We start from the raw sequence: 19,580 nt of genomic DNA, 5'->3' as shown, positions 1-19,580 counted from the left end.
GCAATATCTCTGCCTCTTTAGATTCACAGAGGTCTTCAGAAGCAAACACAGTCAAAGACAGACCTCATCCCAAACATATTGATGGGGATGAGAGTGAAGAAGATCCGCCTGATCATAAGCCAAGCAAACTCAAGAGGAGGCAAGTTGCTATTACTCTCTCTCCAGAATGTGTGAGCATAAGCACTCATGTCCAGGAGTGAGTGGCTATAAAGCACTTGTTATGTTACAACATTGCAGATCCTGTGAGGAGAAGAGACAAGACACACTGGCAAGACCCTGGGCTTTGGAGCATGGTCAGATCCCAACTCTGCCTCTTATTCTGCCGCAATTTTTTATCTGTAAAAAGGAACTGATGCCTTTTTGCGAGATCATTGGGAAGACTGGAACTAGCTTGTAATAGATCTGACACAGTAGCTATCAATGTAGAAGTAGGTATGGTCTCTCTTGAGGAAGTTCTAGTTTTTTTCCAAAAGTCTGAGTATGTATTATCACAGAATTTTATTGCTAAAATAGACCTCAGATATATCCAATGTAATGCTCCCATTCTATAGATAGGAATACTAAGACAAAACAAGGGTAAATGCCTTGCCCCGATTTATATAGCAACAGTGGCAGCTCTGAAACCGGAGCCCAGACCAGCTTTTTCAGAGGCAGTACTCTCTAGCTACGCCCTTGATATGTATAATTAAACAAGTAGAGAGTAGTGTAAGGTAGGATATGGTCAAATGCTAGTGCTGTAAAATACAAGAAAAAGATGCACATTACAGAACTTGGTTGTTAGCTGGAAACGTTTCATTTCTCTGACAGGATATGAAGTGTTTCACATAAGACTTTTATGTTCCGTACAGCTTCTAGAAAAACAGTAAGCAAGCTTCAGAGGCTCAGTACCTTAGCACATAAAAGCATGCCTTTACTGTGTTCCTTCTACATGGTAGACATTGCTTGTTAACTCCTCCATTAGTTCCTGCTAGTTCCTGGAGGCAGAGACTGTGTGTGTGTACTTAGATTCCTGGGACCTCGTAGTTCCTCCATAAATCTTCAGTGAGCTTAAGGTAATTTGTAAGAATTATTTCTCACCATTTTCATTTGTTACTGTCGCCCAGGTAGTAGGGCTCACTAGAAGGCATCCCCAGTAGATGGATGATCTTGGGTTACTTAATGTCACTCACTTGTATCACAACTTTATTCTTCTTAACAGTATTTTTTCCTTTGTAATTTTTTTGGTTGGATTGATACTTTTCAAATGTTTCCTTGTTTATTTTCAAGGAAAACCTCTAGAGATAGCACTCTAGGAGATTAGTTTAAGGCTGCTGCTTTTACTGGTGTTTTCCCAAAGGAAAATGGAGAGATCCATATTTGTACCATGTTCAAGAATAGAGATAATTACTTGACATGGTTTAAGATTTGAGTGCTTATTGCTGTGTTCCAAACATGCTACGTATTTTATCTTGTTTGGAAAAATCCTGATTAAAGTGCTTTTTCCTGTCTTCCCCGATTTGTGAGCCACGGTTGATTGTTGTGATGGGGAATTTGCATGGGTTGGCTATATGTACCTTTTGATATTTGCCTGTACTGGTGTGCTCTGGAGGTAATGGCTTATCACTGTTTGCCTTTTGTTTATTTGTTTAGCCATGAACTGGACATCGATGAAAACCCAGATTCAGACTTTGATGACAATGGTTCCCTTCTAGGATTCCAGCATGGCTCAGGACAAAAGTAATTATACATAAATACTCTTGTCTTCCAGAAATCTTAAGCACTTCAGCTATTTTAAAGCTCTCTGATATTCAGATAGCTAATAATGATTATGTATTTGGTCGCATCTGAGATGTTAATTAAGACACTAACCTGTCTTGATAAGAATGTTAGAGATATCACCGTACATTTGATATGTTCACATATATCAACTCATTTGCACCTCATAGCAATCCAGTGTTACAATTCCAATTTCATAGGTAAAGCAACTGCAGCTCACAAAGGTTTTCATTTTGTCAAGATCACAACATTTCCTGGAGAGGACTCAAGCCCAACGCTTGAGACTTCTAAGCATGGTTGTCTCTTCCCCTAGCATATCACGTATCTACCTCTGTGTACATCTAAAGTGTATAGTGAACATGCCTTGAAAAGTTCAAACCTGCAGTATTTTTTTTCTTTTTTACTATGAAAGTGGTAAAACTCAAACAAAGCAGAAGTAAAAAGTAAAGAGTGAAAATCTTTTCTTCATATCATTCCCAGAGGTAGGCAGTGGTTGGCATATATCCTTACTAAATTTACTAATGTGCATTTTTATGATTATGTACATATACACGTTACTGCCTTTTTATAAAACACAAAAATGGAATCACACTATACATATTCTGCAGCTGGCTTTTTTCCCTCAACGGTGTACCATGAACACCCTGCCTTATCAATACATTTACCTCATCCCTTTTGGTGGAGGCATGCGTTAATTGTCATCCTGTATGTACATCTAGGTTGTTTCCTGAGATCTAATCATATGTCCTTGAGGTCCCCCTGGTTCATTGCATGTACCAGTAGTTCATTCCTTCTTCTTGCTGAATCGTATTCCATTGTATGGGTGTACCATAGTTTGTTCAACCATTCGTCTATTGAAGGACATTTGGATCCTGTGTGGTATTTTGCTATTACAAATAAAGCTACCCTGAACTTTTGTGTACAGAAAATACAAGTTTTCTCTGGGATTAAATTCCCAAGCATTAAATATAAGGAAACTTGAAAGCTTTATTGCATGTGACTTGATGACTGAACTGAGTAGATAAGACACACTAAAGACCTGCCATTTATGTCAGCTTGCACCAGTGGTTTAAATGAAGGTTAGTCTTTGATGTTTCTAAGCATGGAGATTTATTTTTGTTAGTTGTGAAATTTTAGTGGATACCTACACATTATGAAATCAGCAAAAAAAAGACATAGGTCTCAAGGCTGACATAAATTGAATACAAATTAGTTCAGAAATACATCTCATAATTATAATCTATGAATATTTTTTTTAAAGATTATCAGTTAATCTCTCCTGTATGGTACTTGAAGGCAGTTGTAGTTCATGTAACCATTTAAGGCTAACAATCATAAAAATTAGTAGTATAAAGAGTTTTCCTGATATTGCCATGTTTGATTGCTAGCAGAATTTATTTCTACCCACATGTGGTTTTATTGAGAAATTTCTTGGGTAGTTCTTGCTGGTATACACACACAGAAATTTATTCTGTTACCTGGGATTTAACTTAACTATTCTCCTGTTTAAATAACCCAATTCTACTTAAAACAGAAGGATAAGATATACTTTTTATAAGGAAGTTTATAATATGGCTAGAAGAAAACATCTGACATTTAAAATCAAACTGTTCAGGGGTTTATAAGTGCTAAAATGTATACTACACCCTAAGTCCCTAATAGTCTGTAGGAGAGGCAGTCAGTGAAGCTTGACAGAGTCAAAGATGGCTTCATTGCAAATATATATTTTTTAGGACTGGAAAAATTCAGATGGTTAAATCAGTAGACATTCTCTATTTTAATAATAGGGGTTTGCTTGTTTGGTGAGTTCAGATTGATTTAGGTTAAGAATTTAGTGACTACTTTTAAGATAACTTGAACATATCCAGGTATGTGTTAAAGACGTTTGGCATCACCTCACCATAAGAAAAAATTGTATTTCCCCAACATGCAATGGGGTTATATTTTCCTACTATTTCTTTATTACGTTTTACTATGTAATTTCTGCCTTCTTCTCTGTATAAGATATGCTGATATTTCCAACTTTGATGTTTCACATTTACTTGAGAATTAACATACAAGCTAGACCTTAAACTCCTCTGCATTTTAAACTTTATTTCATAATTTTCATAGTTTAGAAAAATGAAATTAAAGTAGATCTGCTAAATAGAAAAATAGTGAAAATTGTGGTTATATTCTCTAGTCATATAAAAAAACAAATTCATAGAACTTAAGGTTTGAGTCAGCTTCTTTTGGTTTGGTCACAGATATGGTGGAATTTCAAATTTCAGTCAGCGACGGGTCAGGTATCTACAGAAGAATGTGAAGTATAAGTCAAAGTTCTTGGACATGAGAAGGCAAATAAATATGAAAAACAAACACATCTTCTTTACTGAAGAGTCAGAAAAAACATTTTTCAAGAAAAGCAAAACTTTGAGCAAGGTATGCATAAATTTTGTTTTATATTTACAGGTAGAATCTCATTTTGTTAGCTTGACTTATTGAAATTGTTGTTTTCAATTGGGAACCCTGTTTCTACCAGGTATAAGGGTACCTAAAATTCTTTTCCACTTGCATCCTAAAGGCAAAAATTGTGTGAACTAAATTTGGAGAAAAGTAAGTTGGGGATAAAATGAAAAGGGGACATTCTGAAAGCTACAAAATGTAGTGTCTGGGAAGATAAATAGGTAAAATTGCCTTGTGTAAATAGTTACAATGAGATGTTCTCTTCTTATCTACTTGCGTCTAAGTAGGATCCTAGAAGTCCAGTTCTGACAAAACTTTTATTAAGCTTATCAGCCTTAATTTTGAGGTCATTTAGAGGTGATCGATCAGCCTTTGCCCTGACAAATTCGTCCTAACAGCATCAGGCTCAAGGCTGATTTAGTGATTTACACTGTTAACTAGAATATTCATATTCTCTCTCGGGCTTTGCTGTACCTGCCATCCAAGTACCTGGAAAGCAAATGTAATTGCAGTTGCTATTGCTTGGTTTGATGAGTGATCCTTCTCCATTATTGGAAAAAAAGCCGCCTTCTAGTGAGCAGAACCTTTGTCACAGTCACACCTCCAGCGGCTCTTCAGGGCAATGGAGGAAAATCTCAGAACCTGTGAGGACTTGGCTTTACCCTCAGGATACATTCATGATCCTTCCTAACTCCAGCATTCTTCCAGACCATGCTACAAATTTATAGCTGGTTTTAGTTTTCATTGTATTTCAGATTGGTTGGTTGCTGGTGATATTTTAATTTTTTGGTGGCCCTGGTTATATCAGGAACAGATTTCCCAATATCAGTCCAGTCAGTCATATAGGACTTTTTATAGTGTGCTGGGTGTGATAGTCCCCATACGTTCATCTGTAGAAGAGCAGAAACATAACTAATAAGTATTGTTGAGCAAAAAAATGAATGTGGCTCTTGTGTCCTTAGATATCTGATTGATACATGGGCACAGCCCCCACAAAGGAAGATTCTGGGTTGTCGTCCATGCCCATCTTCTGTCTACCACTCTTGTTCTGATTTCTTAACTCTTAGGAAGGTCATGAAGATCTGTTACAAAGAATATTCTTGTTCCAGAAGATTGCAAGGAAGTATATGGCATCTGACCTTGAGCCTTGTTAACATTTAAGAAGAAACCTAGTTTTCAGAAATCATTTTACTGGCTCTCCTGCTTCATAGACAGATTGGCACTAAATCTTTTTAGAGTTCCTCTTTGATGCTGAGTACCATTTAACACAGATTGTGGCCTGGGCCATTGCGGAAAGCTCTATATGATTTGGAAAACTAAAATTAATGACTCAACAATAGATAAGTACTTTTGTAATGGTACAGTTACATTGTTAGAAGCCTTTATGGAAAGCTACTGGAACAGTTTTGTCGTCTTAGTGTTAATTGATAACAGGAAGGTCATAGTCTTGTGTTTAATCTGGTATTTTCTTCCTTTTAAAGACGTCTTTACCAAAGTCATGGTATGTTCAGATAACAAAGTGCAGTTAGCTTGGAATTACTTCCTCACATTAGCTTGTATGATACAGCATACTTAACAGAGCTAATAACTATGACGCAGCTTGTCAGTCAAGTCACAAATGGTAAAGCAGGTGGAAATATTCTGTGTAATTTGGAATTAATTCATGCTTGTAACATCTTACAATTTCAGGTAGAAAAATTCCTAAAGTGGATTAATGAACCAATGAATGAGGAAGCATCGCAGGAGTCAATTTCTCATGACAATGTGCAAGACACTTGTACAAGCAGTGGTTCAGAGGAACAAGAAACGTCTGTTAAAAAAGATGATGACCCACTGGAGACAAGCAATCCAGAACCGGAAACATGTCATGCCATCTCTTCAACTGGTGAACTCGAAACAGAAAAACGTGAAGGGGACAGTACAGTGGCAGCTGTTACAGATAGGGAGGATTGCGTTACTCAGGATGCACCAGTGTCTTTTCAGGTAGAAACTGAAGGTAAGACTAAATGTGCTTGAACTTGCTAATGGATTTAGATAAATGCGCTTTTTAAAATGTTTTTCCTTAGTTTTCACTTATGAAACATCTAGACCTAAGGATTCACTGCTATTTATTTTTAAGTTGAGAGAAGGCATATTAAATGTAAGTGTGCTAATGGCTATGATTTGGCCCCCAGAGCACTCTTCACTCTTGGCTGAGCAAGCTCGATAAAATAAAAGATAAAGTATGTGGGAGAACTCTTTGAGTACCTTTGTCTTTGCCCTTAAGATTGATCTCTGCCACTACATTCTGTTCAATGGGCCAAAAGTGGCCAGTCCTTTTTATTCCTCTTGAAATTTAGTATTGCCCTGGCTTTCTTTTTAATAGTTCTTTTTTATATTTTTGGGTTTTTTGTGGTGGTGGTGGTTGGTGGTGATAGTTTGTTTTTTGAGTAGTACATTGATATAAAAAAGTATTTACAGTAATTGGCTATAATGAATGGAGAACAGAGTAGCCTTTTCAATTTATGCCCTTGTGTACTATTTGAATTTATTTTTACAGCAGATGTTCTTTTATAATTTACAAAATAATAATTGTATTCAATGGAGCATTCAGGCTTTTATAAGGTAAAAATTATTTCCATAATATTCAGTTTTATTGATGAATTACTTCAGCTTGCCCTAATGAAACAATTATATTTATTGTGATGGTTTCTTTCTTAACTTAGTATTGAGGAAAATACCTTATTTGAATCTTGATTTTTTTTTCTTTGTATGTGTGTGTCTGTGTAGACCTGTGATCTCCGAATCACATATTCTTTGCCTTTCTAAACAGCATACTTAAAGTAGTTTAAATTATTTTTACTGTCATTGTACAACTGATGTTCCTGTGGCACTTGCAGATTTTTGAAATGCTTTTACAAGCCTTATTCTCATTTAATCTGTAAATTAGCCCAAGGAGGTAGGTGTAATTATGTCTGTTCTATAAATATGGAAGGTAAAGCTCAGAGAAATTAAGAAATTTGCCTGAGATCACACAGCTGTAAGTGGCATAGCTAGGACTTGGTACCAAGTTGTCTGATTCCTAAATCCCCCTTTCCTGCTCTACCCTACTTCCCTCATCACCATTTGTGTCGATGCTGGTAGTTCTTATGTGTGGTGATAGCACCGTCTCGGGCATTTGGAAGATGTTGGTTGTTAGAGTGACCTGGGGAATTCTGGCAGTTAGTACTTTGGATTACTTAATGTTAAGTCTTGTACGGGAGGGTCTTGCACACTAAGGAATTGTTCCTTCAAAATGTCACTGTCCCCTCTCTTGACAAGCTCTCGCTGCACATTGCTGTTGATGACACCTTTTGCTATTTGCAATGATCAGATAACCATATTAAGATACAGTGCTATCCTTGAGGACCATTTAAATGTAGTAGAGTTTTATTTCTCAACATCAGTTCTTGTCACTGTGCTTAGCTGTTATAGCCCTCTCATCTTTCTAAGTTGCTGCTTCTAATCTGTTCAGAACTGAAGCCAAATAACAAAACTAATAAAAATTGTCTATCCAAGAAAAAGTCAGTCTCTGAATGAATGAGATCCTTTTCTATTGAATAGAGCTAGTGACCTCTGTTTCAATTTCTCAGAGGCCATATGACTTCCAGGTCATGGCTGGGTTCAGAGGATTGATGTAGCTGAGAGTTCAAGCTTAATCAGTCCTTGGGAGGTTTTATTTTAAAGAAGGGAAGGGTAATGTTTGGAATTCTATAATTCACCAAATAAGGCAGTGTCTTATCTAACAGAGAGAATAACATTTATACCTATGATAGTACCTCTACATATCTCTTAACGATCCTGTGAAGTAAGTATATAAAATACCACTCATTCCTTCATTCCTTTTGAGAAATTAAAAATTGGAGCTTAGAGAGCCTGGGTTACTTTTCCAAGCTTGAGGAGCCAATGAGTAGCAAACTAGAGGCTGTACTCTGAAGTCAGTTTCCATTATACCCTCCTGCTTCTCCAGGTATGGTGTTGGTGTGGTGTTGGTGTTGTATACATGTTCTGGAGCACAGTCCCAAATAATGATTTGATGTGGCTACACTTTTAGATAAAGTCACCTGTGCCTTCCTTTTTTCATAGTTAGCATCTATATTCTTTATATTCTTTTATTGTAGCTGAAATTAAAAAGAAGAAGAAGAAGAAAAAGAAAAACAAGAACAAAAAGATAATTGGTCTGCCTCCGGAGATAGCTGCTGTTCCTGAGCTGGCAAAGTACTGGGCCCAGAGATACAGGCTCTTCTCCCGTTTTGATGATGGGATTAAATTGGACAGAGGTAAAGTATACATGTAATTTTTACCTGTATTTCAAAAGAATTTCAAACTTACAGAAAAGTTGCAAGAATGGGAGGAAAATTTTCATATCCCTTTACCAAAGTGCAGCTGTTTTTAATGTTTTGCCACAGTTGCTTTATCATTCTCTCTGTGTATATATATATGTGTGTGTATGTGTTTTTTCCTCATCCAGTTGCCCCTTTTCTTTAATACTTCAGTGTGTATTTTCTAAGAACAAGGATATTTTTATGTACTCAGTAAAATTGTAACTTTAACATTGTTACACTATTGTAATCTACAGTCCGTACTCTAATTTCATCAAATAATTTAAAGCGTTTTTTTTTCTTCTAGTATAGGATCATGTATTGCATTTAGTTTTCATGTTTCTTTAGTTTCCTTTAATCTGGAATAATGGCTCAGCCTTCTTTGTCTTTCATGACTGACATTTTCCAAAATACAGCAGCCAGTTATTTTCTACAGTCTCTCAATTTGGGTTTATACGTGATTTAAAACTTCAGACTCAGGTCTAATCTGTATTTGTAGCATCTTAGGGTAGATAGCAAAAGGAATTGATAGGCTATTAAACACAACGTCTGATGAAGAAATACCTAGTGCAGAAAGATGTAATTTAATGAATTAATGCTGAAAATGTTGAATTCTTTCTCATTTTCCTCCTGTGACCTCGAACAGCTGTTCAGCACACTGATGCTTATTTTCATATTGGGGCCACTTAAATATTGATCTTTATTAACTGTCAAAATCAGGAGGACTTGATCTGTGGTAGAATTTCAGGGGTTCTGTGAACCTCATATAATTTTTTACAAAATACTGTGCTTTGAGGAAAGTACATAGAAATTAGTTAGGAGAAGTAAGACTAGGTAAAAGCTTTTAATTCTATAAAAAGAGTTTATATTTTTATTCTTCCAGCAATGAGGAGCCATTTAAAGTTTTGGTAGGGAAAGGCAACCAGAAAATTGGTGCATCATTTTATTCAGAGAAATATCTTTACAAAAAATGTAAATTTCTTCTATTAAGAAAGAAGGAGGACAGTAACCTCTTTCCTCTGGAGTGGGTGTAGGACGTCATTTCTGAAAACGATAGGGTTCTGCTCTTCCTGCAACTCTGCAGCCTTTTGCTGTCAGCTCCTTGCTTTTCCTGACCCTTTAGAAATGTGTGAACTTTTCCAAAATGTCCAGTACAAATTGGGATCATTGCCTCCCTGTTGGGAATGAAATAATTGGGAAACTCAGTGGAGTTTGGGGAACTGGCCTATTAGATTAGCTAACTTCCCATTTCCCATAGTAGATAGTCAATAGTTAATACTTCTAACAGAAAAATTGGAATTGCGTTCAGTTATTGGAAGTATATTACAAAAGAATCAGGCAAGAATTGAGGTCATTGCTTGTGTGGAAATTTGGAATGGGAATGGTACTAGTGCTTTTTATAACAAGCTTTGTAGAGAGAGAGCTTTTCTTTAAACTAGGTAATTTATAAGTTTTTGAAAAGAGAAACTAAGGGTTTTTTTTAACTATATAATATATAGTAACGTTTGCGGTGTTTATGCTTGGCTTGGCTTCCTGAAATTGAACATCTTCACAGCAATCCCCTTCCTTCACAGAGGGCTGGTTTTCAGTTACACCTGAGAAGATCGCTGAGCACATTGCTGGCCGGGTCAATCAGTCCTTCAAATGTGACACTGTAGTAGATGCATTTTGTGGAGTTGGAGGAAATACCATTCAGTTTGCCTTAACGGGAAAGAGAGGTAATTAGCCATCAATGGAAGAAAAGTAATTTATTTTCAGTTTATTCTAAATGTTTCATTTTGCTTCAGCTGACGTTTGCTGAGATTTAATATATGATTAAAAGTTTAATGCCACATATTTAAAATTATAATAGCTAGCATGTATTAAGCATAAACTTTGTGTCACATACTGGTATAATGGCTTGATATGCGTTTATTTAGTCAACAGTCTTGTGAAGTGTATCTTTTACTATCTGCGTTTCACAGATAAACGGGAATAAAGAGATGAAGTAACTTGCCCAAGGTTACCCAGACACAGCTTGGTGGAGCCAGGATTATAACATTATATAAAACTTAAAATGTTAAAATGGGAGCCTATTTTTTAGAAGACAAGAAGAGTAGACCCGGAGTCCCAGCTTTGCCAATCATTACCTTTATGACTTTGGACATCAATTAACCTTAATTTAAAGGAGACGTTAAATTGAAATAACCTCTGTGATACTTTTCAGCTTTAACATTCTAAGACACTGAACATCTTTTAACTATTAGAGCATCCTGGTGGTGGTTAGACTTTGGAATCACCAGAAGGAAAACCTCTGTTACTATGTATCTGCCAGGAACTGCATCAAGTAGCTAGTCCGTGTGCTGTTTCCCCAGGGAAAGAAGGCTGTAAAAAATTGAACAATCTGCCCAAATTGACATAGCTGAGTTGTAAAGCCAGGGCTTTTACTCATTTTTCGGAATCTGATACCCTTTGTCTTTCATTCTAAACTCTTTTATTTTCTTCCCTGAGGAAGATTTTTCCCTGAGGTAACATCTTCTGCCATTCTTCCTTTTTTTGCATGTGAGCCAACATGACAACATAGCTGCTCACAGATGAGTGGTATAGGTCCTTGCCTAGGAACCAAACCTGGGCCTCCAAAGCAGAGCATGCCAAATGTAACCACTAGGCCACTGGGGCTGGCCCTCTAAATTCCTTTTAAAGTGTAGTATGATGTGATATTTTTAAAGTGTAGTATAATGTGATATTTTAGAGATATCAATTGTTAAGTCATAATCTGAAAATGCTTTTTTTTCCCCCAGTGTCTTTTTATTGTAGCTTCCATTTTGAAAATTTCAGTTGAGGCTTGTTAATTTATATAAAGTTGTTAATGTTAACTAGGAGAGCATATGATTCTGAAAAGCATAATATAGAAGCTAGAAAATGATAAAGTGAAACTTAACATTGATTTTAAGACTGATACTGATGACTTTATCCAGTCACTCCTACAGTTCAGAGTATGACATTCGCTGACTTTAGTGGTAGCCTGGATGAAAGGTTTTTTCATATTTACTGGAATAGTAATTATTTTCTCGTTTTCCTTCAATTCACTAGTTTTTTTTCTCCTTTCTGGTGAGGAAGATTGGCCGTGAGCTAACATCTGTGGCATTCTTCCTCTCTTTTGTATGTGGGTTGCCACCACAGCATGGCTTGATTATAAGTTGGCACCTGGGATCCAAAGCCTCAAACCCTGGGCTGCTGAAGTGGAGCATGTGAACTTAACCTCTGTGCCACTGGGCCTGCCCCTTCAATTCACTGTTTACTCTTGTTAAAGTTCTTCTCTGTCTTTTCTACGAACTCAAATCAATTTTTATTGCATGAACATGATTTTTCCTCAAAAGTTGTAAAATTTGTCTTCATTTTGGCATTGTATTGTAACATGACAATGAAAATATCTGCCCTCTGATAAAGCAGCAAATAGATCAGAAATTTTTTCAAAATATTCTGGAAACAGTCCGTATTGTAGATTTATATTTCTTCAAATAGAGGCCTGTTACCAAGGCCTTCAGTGAAGGGCGAGGTCTCATGTGGAGCTGAGAGGAGACTGCTTCTGCCGTGTCCTTACAGAGCTGACGTCCTTCACAGCCGCTCAGGGTCTTCCAGTCAGTCGCACTCACGGACTGCAAGCCTCTGGGAAGAAAAGGAGACAGGGAGTAAACACCGTGCTTCCCCACTGTCGTCATGGTCTGGCTTCTGTCCTTGCAGCGTATGGAACTGGAAGCTCAGAAACCCTCAAGCGTGTTCAGCGTAGGATGTCCTATGACCTTCTCCCCAAACCAAAGATAGTAGCTCACAGGTACTCTAATGTTAGTTAGATATGCTACCCCTAGTGTGGTCGAGCTGACTGCCTTATGTTAGGGAATTCAAAACGATTAAAGTAGTGTGTGTGTGTGTGTGTGTGTGTTTATATACACACATATGCATATAATCAATTATTCTTTAACTCTGTATAAATATATACATACACATGCATTTATACATACACATATGAGAAAATGGCATTGTATATAATTGACATGATCCCTTTGTGCCAGACTTCTTTCCACATATTTGCTATCTATGCATATAACAACTGAATGGTTAGAGAATCCACAAAGTTTTGTGTTTTGCTGTTAAAGATTTTTTTTCCCTTTTATGTATTCCAGTATTTCTGCATCAGTGCTATCCAGTATAACTTTCTGTGATGAAGTAATGTACTGTATCTGCACTGCCCAGTATGGTAGTCACTAGCCACACATGGCTATTGAGTGTTTGAAATGTGGCAGTATAACTGAGGATCTAAATTCATAATATTATTTAATGTTAATCAATTTAAAGGTAATAGCCACATGTGGGTAGTGGCTACCATTATTGGATAGTGCAATTCAATATGGTATCATCAAACATTAGTCAGTATTTCATTTATATGATAGATTGAATGCTTACATTCTGTGAGACCTAGAAACAAAGTCGGCCTCCAAGAGAAGTGCAGATGAAAACATGAGGATTACTGAATATATTTGATGTTGAAAGTCATTTTCTCCATCGAATTTTTGGTATTGTCAGCATATCTTTCCATCTGTCTCTGTACTATAAATGTAGCAGACTGAGCAGCTGAAAAGGACATTTTCATCCTTCCTCTTATATATATGTATGTCAGTTCATTTAGAACAGAAAAATAGCATCGTAAATGCATGATTTTGCAACATATAATTGCTGCTTGTATTCATTGTTCAAGTAATTTATTTAGTGCATTATTTCTCAAAAGTGTTAACATATTTCAAAACCAGCATTTTCTGGAAAACACCTCCATTTCCTTGACGGCCATGGTATATGCATCAGGGTTGCACTTAGCCCTTCCAGATATAAAATATTGCCACTAACACACTGGTGCACATACAGCTGCACTCGAGTAGTGATTTACTGCAAGACATGAGAGCGCTAAAATTAACTCATGTTTGCATTGCTAATTATGAAATTGTAATACATTAAATGAAAGCCCATTTGGTGAAAACATAACATTGTCTGTTCCCTCTGCCTAAAACGTCTCATTAAACATCATCAGCAGGTGTTTCTGCATTTCTTCTTCATAAGGTGGCCATATAGGTTTCTCAAAATGTGTTTTATTTTGCTTTTCTGTAGAAGTTGTCGAATTTGTCATCCTTTGGAGGTTGCCTCGTTCTGAGGAAATTGGTCTTTTCTGCAATCTTGGCATTTATAGGCTTTACATGCAGTTGGTGGCTTCTCCAGCTGTTCGCTCCTCAGACTGTCCACTGCATGGAGCGCAGGGCCGACCACATGTGTGGCTCTCAGTAAATATATGGTGGCATAGATACATGCGACTTGCTTTGGTAAAGCTTTTTGAGTGAGTCAGAACTGAAAGCCAGGTCCTTCAGTTGCATTCTCTTGATACAACACAAGTGAAACATTGTAACTTAGATTTAAATTTTTATTAAATTCTCTGTCTCTGGCATATATGGCCAAATCTCCCTTAGTCTTTGAAAAAAAGGTTCTTGTACAGGGGGCTGGCCCCGTGGCCGAGTGGTTAAGTTCGTGCGCTCCGCTGCAGGCGGCCCAGTGTTTCATCGGTTCGAATCCTGGGCGCGGACATGGCACTGCTCGTCAGACCACGCTGAGGCAGCATCCCACATGCCACAACTAGAGGAACCCACAACGAAGAATACACAACTATGTACCGGGGGGCTTTGGGGAGAAAAAAAGGAAAAAATAAAATCTTTAAAAAAAAAAGGTTCTTGTACAGAGAATAAACAGACTGCTGAGATGAACTACTTTATGTAACCCGGTATCATTTGATTTGTCTTTCCCGTTCCCATTTTTAGTGATTGCCATTGATATTGATCCTGTTAAGATTGATCTTGCTCGCAATAATGCAGAAGTTTATGGGATAGCAGACAAGATAGAGTTCATCTGTGGAGATTTCCTGCTGCTGGCTTCTCAATTAAAGGCCGATGTTGTGTTCCTCAGCCCTCCGTGGGGAGGGCCAGACTATGCTACTGCAGAGACCTTTGACATTAGGACGATGATGTCTCCTGATGGATATCCTTTGAAAGACCTAAGAGTTTACTCAAACAGAGGTTGTGGAGAGGCAGGGTTTTGTGTGTGTGTGTGGGTATGTGCGTGTGTGTGTCTTTGAGAGAAAGAAAGAAATTAGTGAAGAGGAGAGATATTAGCTGATAGCAGTTGATAGAGTCCAGTTTGTTTTGCCTAAAAAGCAGATATGTAAAAATTAACTAGTGATCTCCGAAAGTTATGGCAAATGTGAGATCATATTTACTTTGGTTACTATCCAGTGTTACCATTACAAAACAAGAACTAGAAAGCAGTAATTGTTTGTGGAGTTAGTGTCTGGAAATTGGGAATTTCCTCAAGACCTGTCCCTAAAGTCTGGGTGATTATTGCTTAACTTTTCTTCAGCGCACACTGACGTGTGCGAATTCTCTGTGTATCTTCAGATTTTTCCTGTTACTCTTCCAAGATACTGAAGCATACCTTTATTTCATAAAGAATAGCATTTATTTATTATTTATCCCCTTTTAATCTCTACTCCCCAGAGGAATCATCTGTTTGACTCTAACAGGAAATGTGTTTCTCAATTGCTAATTAAAACAGAATGTAGACTACAATGGACAGTTACTTAACTGGAGAGCGGTGGTACTGTTTTCCTATTCTTTGTCTTTCACAATAACTAGGAAATGGCAGAAAAGAGGAAGCATGTATATTTCTCACCCTTGGTTGCCCACCACTAGGATAATTGAATAAAAAGGTTTAACCTCTAACCTCGGATCTGTCAAGTGCAGTATGCTGCGGAATTATAAAATCCGCTACTTAATTCTCTCTTAGGTTCCATTAGAGGATTTAAATGTGCGCCTCATTGTTACATATCAAAATACATTTGGGTTGTGCTATAATAAGTAAACAACATATCTGTGATCAGAAATTAACTGCTGCTTTTGTTATTTTTCCTTAATGCTGTCTACCTTTGAAATTTTCAGACTGTCTCAGAAGATCACCAATAACATTGTTTATTTTCTTCCAAGAAATGCTGATATTGACCAGGTAAGCCATTACTGAGGAACTTCTATGAGCCCCTGGCATAACTATTACAAAGAATGGGCATAAAAAGATACAGAATATTTCTTTAATTGAGAAGGTGTTCATGAGAAGTCCATGGTTTTGACTATTATTAGAAAACTGGAAGTGTTTGGCCATTGAATCCCTGCCTGTTTCATCCTCTTCATCTCCATGGCTCCTGGCATAATTAAACATAAATAGAGCGCTCTGCGCTTTTAATTATATGTTCTGAAAAGATAACTGAATGTGTTATGATTCAAATGTGCTCGCCTAAACTAGCCAAGGTTTGTCTCTAAACTGGAACCTACCTTGAGAATAGAGATTTTAGGTATTCCTGAAACTAGTAGCCTAAATAGAAATATACAGGCAGATGAAACCTTAATTTGGCCAAGATCAGTTTCAACTATAGGCTTGGGATATAGGATGCTTGACTAACATTCAGACATTCTAACATTCATATCCTTATTCCATTCTTACCATGAACACTTATTTTAGTCATCTTATTTTTTCCCTAGTAGAATTGGATCTGGTGTCATAACTGCCTCATAAAGATCTGATAATGTCTTTATTTCATGCTTTTGTTGATTTCTTTTTCTGAAGATTGGCACCTGAACTAACGTCTGTTGCCAATCTTTTTCTTTTTTTTTTTCTTCTTCTTCCTAAAGTCCCCCAAGTACATAGTTGTATATTCCGGTTGTAAGTGCCTCTGGTTGTGCTATGTGAGATGCCGCCTCAGCATGGCCTGATGAGCGATGCCACGTCTGTGCCCAGGATCTGAACTGTCAAAACCCTGAGCCGCCGAAGCAGAGCAGGCGAACTTAACCACTTGGCCACGGGGCCGGCCTCTGTTGATTTTTTATAAACACTTATTACATGTCTACTCTGTGCTAAATAGTCTTTTGAAAATCTTTTGTCTTTCATATTCTAAATTTTACTGCAATGTTCCTAGGTGTGGGTTTTTTCTCTCTCTCCTTTTGATGCTCTGAGAGCTTACCTTATCATTCTGAGCTTTTCCATCTTATTCTGGAGAAATTATCTCCATTATTTGTTCAGCTTTGTTCTCCTCACCATTGTTTTCCTTTTTCTGGGGCATCTATTATGGGGACGTTAACCTTCCAAAAGTATATTTTCTAGTGTTTTGTCTCCTTTGTCCTTCTGGGAAATTATCTCAACCTGGTCTCCCATCTCATTCATTCCTCAAGTGTGTACATTCTATTATCGGGCCCATGTGTTTTGTTTTTTAATTCAACTGTTATTTAGACTTCTTTTATATTCTTTATGGTTAATATTTCTGCATTGTTTTTCTTCTTTTGCACCCTAATCTTATTATTATAAGAAGTTTAAATTCTTAATCTGTTCTGTCCTTTCTGCATTTGATGTAATTTATAATCTGGCTTGTTTTTCTTCTATGAAATACTTGTAATCCTCAACTGTCTGTGTTCATGAGTGTTGGGTATTCTCAGGTAATGCAAAAGGATAAAAGACAGGCCAGAATCCAGTGAGTGTCAACCCTGGCTGCGCTTTAGAATTACTGGGGACACATGTAAAAACCGTGGCTATCCAAGCCTCAGTTTAGTAAAGCTTCCTGGGTCATTGTGATGTGTAGCCTGGATGAGAACCCCTGTGGAAGGCTGTGACGGCCCCAGTGATAACCTCGAGATGAAGGCAAGTAAGCTCTGGGGTGGTTAACCCAGGCACACAAGACCATAGATACTTATCACGGAATACCATCTCAGGACACAGCTCCCGCCTCTTTGGTATGGGGCCAAACAGAAGTAGCATTTAAAGGCTGTACTCTAATCTTAGAGTGTAATTCATTAGCTCTGGGGTTTGGACAGGGAGGAGTGAGAAGGCAGCTGCCACAGCTTGGGTCCCACCTGTTTGTCTCAGCTTCTCACAGCAGAACTTCTTTTTAGACTGCCCTAACTTTACTTCTGAGCATAGACCAGAGTTCTCAGTTTGTGCAAGTGAGACGGCATACACTGTTCCTACGAGGCAAGGCACTGGGCAAGGAGAAACAAGAGAAAATTTCACGTTTCGTGTTCTCCTCCTTCCTGTCTTATCTTCCCACAAGCACCTGCCTCCTGCTCCAGGCCAGAGGCACTACCCTTCATCCTACCGTTCTTTTGTTTGGTGGTTTCCCTCTAGTGTCTCCAGAGCTATCTTACAGGAGTCAGCAGTCATACTAGTTCAGCCTCTTCCGAGGGATTACAGGATAAATACATAAATTATTATTATAATGCAACCTTCTCATAAGAAAGGTAGAGATTAAATGCGCTGGTTTTCTGGTGGATGATTTCAGAAAAGGCCCTGGATGATATCGCATGTAAACTGGACTTTAAAGGTAAAGAAGAGTTGGTTGTAGGAGGTTCGGAGAACGTGGCAAGAACATTGATGACATGGAAGTGGGAATATGTGGATAATGTTCAGGTAATGGGCTAAAAAAAAGCTGTTCATAGTCAAACCTGAGTTTATTCTCAGCCCTGCCACTTAATAGCTTTCAGGTGGTGGTTTTAAGAAATAAATGAAATAAGTGTGTAAAGCATTTATCACAGTACCTTTAGCCTGTAACCCTCAATAAAGTCTCGTGTCTGTTGTGTAGAAGATCCTATTATAAAGTTATTACGAAAAGAATGTAAATGTGACTAAGATTCTGAAGAGGACCAGTATGAAAAAATAACGTTTTCTCCAGAGGGAAGAATAGACCACTTTAATATTTGTGAAATGATAGAATTTAATTTATACACATATCCCAGATTATAGATTTTTCTCTTCCTCCTGTCAGAAACCAGATACACTCACTTGTTACTGGACATATTTTCATGTTAATTTGTTATTCTTCCCCATCCTTGGCTTCTCTGGTTAGTCTTTGGAACACTGGTTCTCAGTTCTGGCTGCAAGTTGGAGTTGCTCGAGTGGCTTTTTTTTTTCAATTGTGGTAAAATACATAACAGAATTTACCATAAATCCTTTTTAAGCATACAGTTCAGTGGCATTAAGTGCATTCACATTATGTGCACCCATCACCACCATCCGTCGCCGAACTTTTTCATCTACCCAAACTGAAACTCTAGACCCATTAAACACTAACTCCCCATTGCCCCACCACCTGCCCCTGGCAACCAGCATTCTACTTTTTGTGTCTATAAATTTGACTGTTGTAGGTACCTCATTTCAGTGGAATCATACGGTATTTGTCCTTTTGTGTCTAGTTTATTTCCCTTAGCATAATGTCTTAAAGGTTCTTCCATGTTTTAGCATGTGTCAGAATTTCTTTCCTTTTTAAGGCTGAATAATACTCTATTGTATGTGTATACCACATTTTGTTTATCCATTCATTCACCACAGACATTTTGGATTGTTTCCACCTTCTGGCTGTTATGAATAATGCTGCTGTGAATATAGGTATACAAATATCTATTGGAGTCCCTGCTTTCAGGTATTTTGGGTAGATACCATGAAGTGGAATTGCTAGATCATATGGTAATTCTGTGTTTAGTTTTTTGAGGAATCACCATATTGTTCTCCACGTAAGCTGAGCCATTTCTATTCCCACCAGCAATTCATTCTGGTTTTTCCACATCCTTGCAAACACTTGTTATTTTGTTTGTTGTTATTGTTTAATGATGGCCATAGTAATAAGTATGAAATGTTATCTTATTGTAGTTTTGGCATGCATTTTCCTAATGATTAGTGATGTTAACCATCTTTTTATGTGCATATATCCTGGATATTAATCCTTATCAGATATATGCTTTGCCAGTATTTTCTTTCATTCCATGGGTTGCCTTTTTACTCTCTTCATAGTGTCCTTTGCTGCACAAAATTTTTTAATTTTGATGAAGTTCAACTTACCTATTTTTTCTGTGTGTTGCCTCTGCTTTTGATGTCATATCCAAGAAATCATTGCCAAATCCAATGTCATGAAAATTTTCCCCTATGTTTTCCTCT

The 19,580-nt window shown here is 37.4% G+C and overlaps 1 protein-coding gene across 4 annotated transcripts in view; it reads left to right on the top strand.

Annotated features, from left to right (window-relative positions):
* TGS1 (trimethylguanosine synthase 1) overlaps positions 1–19,580 on the top strand; it is a 45,626-nt gene that overhangs the window by 13,612 nt on the left and 12,434 nt on the right. The window contains exons 5-13 of one of the 4 annotated variants that reach the window (XR_006512059.2): positions 22–139; positions 1,630–1,716; positions 4,002–4,176; positions 5,890–6,196; positions 8,340–8,498; positions 10,115–10,258; positions 14,378–14,594; positions 15,536–15,614; positions 17,932–18,059. Coding sequence is in view for 3 of the 4 variants with exons in the window: in XM_070481236.1 (XP_070337337.1) it covers positions 22–139; positions 1,630–1,716; positions 4,002–4,176; positions 5,890–6,196; positions 8,340–8,498; positions 10,115–10,258; positions 14,378–14,594; positions 15,536–15,614; positions 16,295–16,375 (1,367 nt within the window). In the remaining variant the exon portion in view is untranslated. Of the gene's footprint in view, positions 1–21; positions 140–1,629; positions 1,717–4,001; positions 4,177–5,889; positions 6,197–8,339; positions 8,499–10,114; positions 10,259–12,125; positions 12,389–14,377; positions 14,595–15,535; positions 15,615–16,294; positions 16,508–17,931; positions 18,060–19,580 lie in introns of those variants that run through there. The other 3 variants (XM_070481236.1, XM_014857750.3, XM_070481237.1) reach the window with 3 other exon arrangements.

This window comes from Equus asinus, chromosome 12 (assembly GCF_041296235.1).
Source record: "Equus asinus isolate D_3611 breed Donkey chromosome 12, EquAss-T2T_v2, whole genome shotgun sequence".
Taxonomy (NCBI): domain Eukaryota; kingdom Metazoa; phylum Chordata; class Mammalia; order Perissodactyla; family Equidae; genus Equus; species Equus asinus.
This window is presented reverse-complemented; position numbering and strand designations above follow the sequence as displayed.